At 46.8% G+C, this 9,152-nt stretch overlaps 1 protein-coding gene across 4 annotated transcripts in view; it reads right to left on the reverse strand.

Annotated features, from left to right (window-relative positions):
* Positions 1-8,867, reverse strand: part of ADA2 (adenosine deaminase 2) — a 31,004-nt gene extending 22,137 nt beyond the window's left edge. For 3 of the 4 annotated variants that reach the window (XM_077871706.1, XM_077871704.1, XM_077871705.1), the window contains exons 1-4: positions 8,713-8,865; positions 5,442-5,771; positions 3,169-3,394; positions 1,377-1,587 (exon numbers count right to left, since the gene is read on the reverse strand). In XM_077871706.1, the coding sequence (XP_077727832.1) occupies positions 1,377-1,587; positions 3,169-3,394; positions 5,442-5,763 (759 nt within the window). In that variant the 5' untranslated portion in view covers positions 5,764-5,771; positions 8,713-8,865. Of the gene's footprint in view, positions 1-1,376; positions 1,588-3,168; positions 3,395-5,441; positions 5,772-8,712 lie in introns of all 4 variants that reach the window. The other variant, XM_077871707.1, reaches the window with a different exon arrangement.
* Positions 8,868-9,152: the final 285 nt, after the last annotated feature.

Consider the following 9,152-nt stretch of genomic DNA (forward strand, 5'->3'; position numbering starts at 1 on the left):
AAACATTCAGAAATCCTGCCCACTCCCACAGCACCCAAATCCCTCCCACAAATAGTCCTTAGGGAAGTTCTGTCCAACAGACATCCCAAAGGAATGGGCCAGGAACATCTGATCACCTGGGCTGCTCTAACAAGGCATCCTCTAAAGTGGAGGCCATCTTAGTTCTCTCCTGCTTTGATAACACTCCTTCTCAGCCTGCTTCATGAACTTTCCATCTTATTTCTGTTTGCAGGGTCTCCTTCTTGGCCTGCTCCTCTTTTCAACTGATTGCTTTGGTGGGAACCTCCTCCCTCTGACAGTTTTAAGGATTACCTTTCTGCAGACAAATGTCAAACATCTGTTTCCAGGCTAGAACTCTCCTGTGGGTTCCAAAGTCATGTATGCAGCCACTTCCTGGACATCTTCATAGGGTTGTCTCCTAGACACCTCCAACTCTACAGGTTCAAAACCAAACTTTCTATTCTCCTTCCCATCCTGCTCCTCTTCTTACATCCCCTATCTCCATCAAGGTCACTACCCAACTCAAGTCAATCAACTCAAGCCAAATGCCATCCAAAGTCTTCACCCCCACATGGTTGGTCAGTAAGACCTCTGGAGTCCTCCTCCAGCACACTGCACATCTCCTCGTTGCTTCTGTCTCCTAGCTTTGTCATCTCACACCTGCTATTCCCCTGCTCTCCCAGCCTCCGTCCCCACCTCTCTCACTGGGCAACCTTCTCATTGCAGTCCATTCTCCCCAGTGCTACCAGGGTGATCCATTTGCCAAACCCATCAGCTGTCCCAGGACCAAGAGCATAGTCCTGAGGGACTCTGGGAAACTAAATTTTTTTTTTAAAGATTTTATTTATTTATTCATGAGAGATACAGAGAGAGAGAGAGAGAGAGAGAGAGAGAAGCAGAGACACAGGCAGAGGGAGAAGCAGGTTCCTCGCAGGGAACCTGACGTGGGACTCGATCCCAGGTCTCCAGGATTATGCCCTAGGCCGAAGGCAGGCTGAGCCACCCAGGGATCCCCGAAACTACATTTTGTTATGAAAGAAGACAGATAAGGAAGGTCCAGGCATGAGACACTGCTCAGAGTTCAAGGCCAGGGAACCCCAAGCAGCCAGCAGGCAATAATGTGTATCTGGGAGAAGGTAAGAAGTAGGGGTCATGAGAGAAGGGGGTAAAGGGCAGTGAGGGGGATGTTCACGGTATCATAGGGGCCAGACAGTACAGAGCAAGGTTTCCTTGCTCATGGGGGCCCTGGAAAGACACATTTCCCATTCAGGATAAAACCAGCATCCAATCCTATAGCAATAGGATGGGGATCCAGTGAAGACCTACAGGGTAAGATCTGAAAGTCGAACCAGAGCAGAGGAGAAGGGTGGACTCACCGGGAGCAGCATGGCTCTGAGCTCCAGGTAGAGCACATTGTCCTGGTAGAACTCCTCCAGGGCCTGGAAGACATAGTCTCTAAACACTGGCGCATAGTAGACAAGGCCAGAAATTGTGAAGAAGATGCTTTGAAACTTGGACCAGACAATAGCTTGGTTTGCGTAAGCCACCTCAGGGTTCTCAGTCATCAGAGTGAAATTCTTCAGCAGTCTGTCCAGGACACAAAGGGAAAAATTGAGGAAGTGTGTTTCAAGCCACAGCCTTCAGGTACCTACCTGCAGGATTCCTGCCCACCTTGCCTCTCCTGCCAGGAGCAAACCCAAATGCCTTGTAGGAGCAGTGATGAGAGGCCAGGGGAAGCATGGAGCTCTCTGATGGGGGCCCCCTCCCTGAGATCCGCCGTGTGCCTCTCAGGACCCAGCTCAAGGCGGGATGCTCCCACCGACCAGGCTCTCCTGCCCCTCTCCACATGCTTACCCAGCTCGACCCCACTGTCGGACCAAGTTCTCTTTAGGGGGTGTTATGCACTGAATTGTATCCCCCTAAAATCCATACATTGATGGGATGCCTGGGTGGCTCAGCAGTTGAGCACCTGCCTTTGGCCCAGGGTGTGATCCTGGAGACCCGGGATCGAGTCCCACGTCAGGCTCCCTGCATGGAACCTGCTTCTCCCTCTGCCTGTGTCTCTGCCTCTCTTTCTTTCTCTATCTCTCTCATGAATAAATAAATAAAATCTTAAAAAAAGAAAATCCAAAAAAAAAAAAATCCATATATTGAAATCTTCACCCTCAATGTGACTGTATTTGAAGAAAAGGTCTTTCTGGTGGTAATTAAGGTTAAATGAGGTGTGGGGCCCACACAGAATGGGACTGGTGTCAGGGACACAAGGAGTGCACACACACGGAAGGCTATGGGAGGACACAGTCTGCAAGCCAAGGACAGAGGCCTCAGGGGAGAGACCAAGCTTGCCAGTGTCTTCATCTTGGATTGTTAGCTTCCAGACCAGTGAGCAAATCAATTTCTATTGTTTAAGCCACCCGATCTGTAGAATGCTGTGATGGCAGCCCCAGCAGGCTAATACAGTAGGTAGGATGGAAATAACTCTGGACCGGGCACCACAAGACCCAGGCCTTGCCCCGATTAGCCATGTACAGAGCTTCACATTTCTTATTCATAAAGGGAAGTAACCTTGTAAAGGCACTCCGTAGATGGTTCTGTGATTAAAATAGTTTATTACTTATAATATTACTCTACAAGTGTGTTAGGAAGTCACTCTATCATGATTTCAAGGTGTTTCACCCACCAATGCACTGTCATTATTCCAGGAGCTGGGAACTTTTCATCTTTCTGGTATTAAGCATCTGGACAAATCTCATTTGATGCAACAATAGTAGTATTGTTAATACCTCTTGCAGATCAAATTGGATTTAAACGAGCCAGGAACTTACTATTTGAATGCTTTTATGAAGCAATGTATCCTGTAAAGGGCAGCAGGTGGCTCAGTGGTTTAGCGCCACCTTCAGCCCAGGGCCTGATCCTGGAGACATGGGATCGAGTCCCACATCAGACTCCCTGCATGGAGCCTGCGTCTCCCTCTGCCTGTGTCTCTGCCTCTCTCTGTGTGTCTCTCATGAATAAATAAAAATCTTAAAAAAAAAAAAAAAAAGCATCCTGTAAAGTTTAAAGAAAACACCAGATTTGCATCTATGGATCTGTAGCGAGGAAGACGCACACACTTCCATCCACTACCTATAATGAGCACATGATTTATTCTTTCTGAACCACACTCACCTGTTGTCAAACTCAGTGACATTCTGCAGCTCCTTTCGATATTTCTCCAGCAAAACCCACTCTGAGCACTCTGCTGGCATAGGGGTTGGGGGTGCTGGATAAGCAAATTTGAACTTCAGCGCCCCCCTTGGGGTGATACAGAAATGGCAGTAGGGCCTGTAAGTGACATTTTTCACCAGCCAGTTCATGCTCAGGATACTGAAGTCATGGATGTGTAAGGCAGCCCCTGGAAAGGGAAGAAAGGCAGGGGTGGGGATGAGGCAAAAGAGGTGAAGTCCAGATTCCAGGGCCTAGGGCTCCTGAGGACAGTATAGATGGGCAAGCAGTGAGAAGCACAGGATGTCTGTCTGGTGGAGTTCCTTGGAAACACTCATAATGCACATTCTCCACTCCAGTGCAAGGAGCTTCTAAGCCTAGAGATACCTTTGTCTCCCTGGGATGGCTATAGCCTTTTCTGCGCCACTTTAGGAAGGGAGCTTCCCTCACTAGACCTCATTCAAGAGAGGCAACCTGATGAGGTGGGGGAGCATCAGGCTTGGAATCATTAGACTGGGGTTCAAGCTGGGCTCCATCTCACCACCCAACATCCCCATAAAGCGATGTAACAGGAAGGAGCCTCAGCCCCTCCCTTGACCTGGTCCAGATCCTCTCAGCCTGCTCCCCAGTGCCCCACATACCGGCTTTGCATTCCCTGCTTCTGGTCTCATCTAGGCAGCTTCCGGCCGTCAGGATTCCCACTGATGCCCTATGCTTCTTTCAGACCTGACACCAATTTTGACTGCAGAACTCCTCAAGGCACACTATCCACTGTCCCTCTGCTCTTCTTGCTCTGTCTTAGCACCTGGCCTTGACACTGGCCACTTAGGGGTTCCAGCTGTGTGAGCTTTGGCATGTCACCCTCGCTAAACCTTATGTTCTCCATCAAGTGGGGATATTATTTCACCAATTTGTGTTTCTTTTCTAAATCTCTACTTATTTATAGCATTAAAATAAAGAGGTATAGAAAAGTCCTTGGGGCACTCAGGTGGCTCATTTGTTAAGTGTCCAACTCTTGGTTTTAGCTTAGGTTGTGATCTCATGAGGTCCTGAGATGGAACCCCACATATGGGCTCTGTGCTCAGTGGGGAGTCTGCTTGGGATTCTCTCCCACTGTCCGCCCCTCTATTCACTACACTCACATTCTCTCTCTCTCTCTCTAAAATAAATAAATAAATCTTATTTTTTTAAATATTTTTTTTCTTTATTTATTTATGATAGTCACACAGAGAGAGAGAGGCAGAGACACAGGCAGAGAGAGAAGCAGGCTCCATGCACCTGGAGCCCGGGTCTCCAGGATCGCGCCCTGGGCCAAAGGCAGGCGCCAAACTACTGCACCACCCAGGGATCCCCAATAAATAAATCTTAAAAAAAAAAAAGTCCTTATAAGCTGCAAACTACTATTTGTGTTTGTTTTGGTTTTTAAGATTTTATTTATTTATTTGAGAGAGGGCACAAGCCAGGGGGAAGAGCAGAAGACAAGGGAGAAGCAGACTCCTCACTGAGCAGGAAGCCTAATGCTGGGCTCCACCGCAGGACCCTGAGATCACGACCTGAACCCAAGGCAGACATTACCAACTAAGCCACGTTTGCAGGCGTCCCTGCAAACTGTTATTTGTGTGTGCAGGATTGTAATTATTTTACTATTCATAGAAATGTACATATACTATAGACAAACCCTACTAGAAATGTGTTTATCCAGGATGCTCGTTCATACCATATCCTGTTTGGTACCTGACCCCCCAAAACTGGTAGAAGAGTCAGATGCAAGAAAAGACATGAAAGGAGAATAGGTCCTATGGGCTCCAGTACTCCCTTAGGGGTGGACACATCAGCTTTGTCTGTGAAGACAGTAATGCCCAGCACCCACACCCTACCGTCTCTGAGGCAGAGTCCCCTTGGAAGCAGGGCTTTGGGTTTCCAGGATAAACCAGCAGCCACCCTGGACCACCTCCTCTCTAGCTTGTCAAGCAAGAACAAAGATGCAGAGTAGCCAAGTCGGGTTCTCGCTGCTCCGTTCATTTATTTTTAGTTTTATTATTATTTTTTTTTTTATGTAGGCCCCACATGCAACATGGTGCTTGAACTCATGACCCCAAGATCAAGAGTCCCACGCTCTGCGGACTGAGGCAGCCACATGCTCCTCACTGCTCCATTTAGAACAATAACAACACTGGCTGCCAGTTTAGCTCCCCCTATCTTCCCAGCACCCCACACCACCCTCTCCAAAACTCCACCTTTTGGCATCTTCTTCAGGATGTTAAACACCTCACTTTTCTCAATGAGATTCTTGGCCTGGAAAAAGTGCATGCTTGGGGGGAACTGGTGGGTCTTCATGGCCTGTGCCACCTCAGCCTTCTTGAGGGCCATGAGCCTCTCGTTGGCCAGCTCTTCCTGTTGGGTCAGCACCAACTGCCCCCCCAGCTGCATCATCCTCTCTCGCATCAATAGCTGGGTTCGTGCTTCATCTATGGACATGGTTGAGCAGAAAACAGATGTTGCCACCATCAGAAGCAGAGAGAGCAGGGCTGGCCGCCCTGATGGGCCACCCACAGACATTGGGATGCCTGGAAGAGGAAATTGCACAGACTTGGAAACAACATATCTAAAGAAGGGTCACTGAAAATCTACAATTCCAATGTCAAACTCTGATTTTCCTTCTCCTACTCTGTTCTCAGATTACCATATTTTATTTATTTATTTGGGAGAGAGAGCACTCATGAGCAGGGGGAAAGAGCAGAGGGAAAGGGAGAAGCAGGTTCCCTGCTGAGCAGGAAGCCCGACATGGGGCTCCCATCCCAGGACCCTGAGATCATGACCTTAGCAAAAGGCAGACTCCCAACCAACTGAGCGACCCAGGCACCCCTATAATTTTTTATATTATAGCTGGCTGGTTCAGTGAGTGGAGCATGCAACTCTTGGTCTTGGGGTTGTCAGTTCAAGTTCTGCAATGGTTGTAGAGATTACATAAACATGTTTTTTAAATTTAAAAATTAGGGAAACCCTGGGTGGCTCAGCGATTTGGCGCCTGCCTTTGGCCAACGGCATGATCCTGGAGTCCCAGGATCGAGTTCCACGTCGGGGTCCCTGCATGGAGCCTGCTTCTCCCTCTGCCCGTGTCTCTGCCTCTCTCCGTGTGTGTCTTTCATGAATAAATAAATAAATAAAGTCTTAAAAAAAACTGATTTTCTAAAATAAATAAAATTTAAAAATTAAAAAAAATTTTAAAATAATGGAATGAGAAAGAGCTTTTAGAAATTGAAAATACAAAAGTTCTGAAGGGTGCCTGGGTGGAATAGTCAGTTGAATGTCTGACTCTTGGTTTTGGCTCCAGTTGGGCTCTGTGCTCACCATGCAATCTGCCTAAGATTCTCTCTTCCTGGGATGCCTGGGTGGCTCAGTGGTTGAGCATCTGCCTTTGGCTCAGGTCCTGGGATCAAGTACCACATAGGGCTCCCTACAGGGAGCCTGCTTCTCCTTCTGCCTGTGTCTCAGCCTCTCTCTCTCTGTGTCTCTCATGAATAAATAAATAAAATCTTTAAAAAAAAAGTTTTAAAAATACAAAAGCTGATATTTAAAAAATTTACTAGCAATATTACAAGATGGAATTGAAGATAATCTTTTAGAAATTCGGACAAAATAAGAGAGAAACAAATGAGATGATTATTGGCTCAGGAAGTCCAATACCCAAATAACAGACATATCAGAAGGAAAAAGAAAAAATAGAAGAAAAAAGTAAACAAATAATACAAGAAACTGGGCCAGAATGGAAGACCTGCAACTCGGTTGATGAGGTTTGTTTAGCTCCTAGCATAGTCCAATTGCTCAATGGCCACACCAAGATAATATTATCTTGACATTTCAGAACATTAACTCTAAGCAATGCTAATAGCTTCTAGAAAGCAGCTAGTCCAGGTTGGCAAGAGCAAGGATTTAAGACAGAAGGAAAGAAATTTGCTTGTATAGGGTCTCCTCATGCCAGGCTCTGTGTTAGGACTTTACCTGGGTCATTTATTTGAATTTCATTTAAGAATTATGGGGTGCCTGGATGACTTAGTCAGAGGAGCATGCGACTCGATCTCGGGGTTGTTTGAGCCCCATGTTGGGTGTAGAGATTACTTAAATAAATGTTTTTTAAAAAAGGAATTATTTCTGCATACTTGAAAATATAATACAGTATCCTGGAAAGAATCAAAGCTATAAATTGGAAGACCTCAGGATCAGTCCCAAATTAGTATGTCTTTAACTGTGAGACCTTGGGCAAACTGCTTAATGTCTAGAGGTCTCAGTTTTCTCACCTGTGGAAAGGTGAATTCCACTAAATCAGTGGCCCTCAAAGTGTGACACATGTATCATCAGTAATACAAGATATCACTGTTTAGGATGAATAAAAAAATTTTAAAAACAAGTTCACTTAAAGAAAGATATTAAGTAGGGGTGCCTGGTGGCTTAGTCAGTTAAGTGTCTGCCTTCAGCTCCTGTCATGATCCTCAGCAGGAAGCCTGCTTCTCCCTCTCCCTCTGCCTGACACTTCCCTTGCTTGTGCATGCTCTCTCTCTCTGACGAATAAATAAATAAAATCTTTTTTTCAAAAAAAAAAAAAAAAAAGAAAGATATTAAGTAAATAGAGCTGCAGGGATATGAAAAAGATGAAAAGCTTGCTAATCATTGAAATACATTACAGATTCTTTCCAAGGCCAACATTCAATTATCCTAAGTAAGGTCCATCAAACTCCCAAGAGGGAGTTTTCAGAAGGAACTGGATACTATTTGCTCTGGTACCACAGCTATGGTAGGGGCTGTACTCTTCTAATCAGAGAGTTGGACTCCTGAAGAACACTGCAACTTCACGAAGGCTTCAAATCTCTCTTTGGACTACAGTGTTTGCAACGGCTGAGACATCGAGGGCAAGAGGAGAGCGACATTTATGTCACCATCCTGTCCACCCCATGCTGTATCCTGCAAACAATGGCCCCGGCCCCCTTGCCCTCCCTTTTTATTTTTTTATTATTATTTTTTTCCCTCCCTTTTTACTACACAGAGCAGAGGCCACTGTGCTCTACCATCTCCACCTCTGTCCTCTCCACAGACCCCAGAAGTAGTTGTGTGGCCCAGCATCTAGGGGCTTTTCCCTGCCTGCAGGTCCCAGCCCAGCTGGCTGAGCATCAGGAAAAACAATCCCCATGACAATTACCACCATACTTGCTTCATCTCTCTCATTAATTTCCTTTTACTTTTAAAAGATGCTGCATGAAAACTCGATCATTTGTTCCTGGAGTAAGAACAAGGCAACAGACCGTGTACATCTGTGACTCTGCGAGAACGTCCTGGGGCCCACAGCCATTTTCAAAAGCCTGCCCTGCAGCCAGGCTACCTTCTTCCTCCCCTAGAAGGGACTGGCTGCTGCGGGCGGGGGCAGGGAGGGCTGCCACCAGGTAAGCAAAGCCCAGGGGCCTGGCGTCCCAGCCACCCCATGGCTAGACCCCCACCCCAGGGGACCCTCGTTACCTCAGAGCAGCTCCAAAAACTGCGCACTGTTTGCTGACTGCCCCCAACAGCTGTGTCAGAGGCACCAGAAAAGCTCACCATCCTGTTTTCACTTCCTGTCGGGGCAGGTTTCACTTCCTCTTGGTCTCTCTTTGGAGGCCTGAGAAACACGTTGGCCAGGAGGACAGAGTCCAGCAGAGCCAAAGCAGCAAGTAAGCTTGGGAATATGGGCTTACACCTGTGTGTGCGTGTGTGAACTTGTGGGTGGTCTATGTGTGTGTTTGCATGTATTTGTGTGGAAGTCATGTACATCTCTGTGTGTGTGCATGTGTGTACGTGTGTGGGGCTATGTGTTTCTGAGGCAGTTATAGGCGTGTTTGTGTGAGTTCATGTGCACGTGCAGGCTTAATAGATTTGGGGGGAGGATATGTATGTTTGTGTTTGAGGTATCTTTGTAGGGT

This window comes from Canis aureus, chromosome 25 (genome assembly GCF_053574225.1).
Source record: "Canis aureus isolate CA01 chromosome 25, VMU_Caureus_v.1.0, whole genome shotgun sequence".
Lineage (NCBI taxonomy): Eukaryota > Metazoa > Chordata > Mammalia > Carnivora > Canidae > Canis > Canis aureus.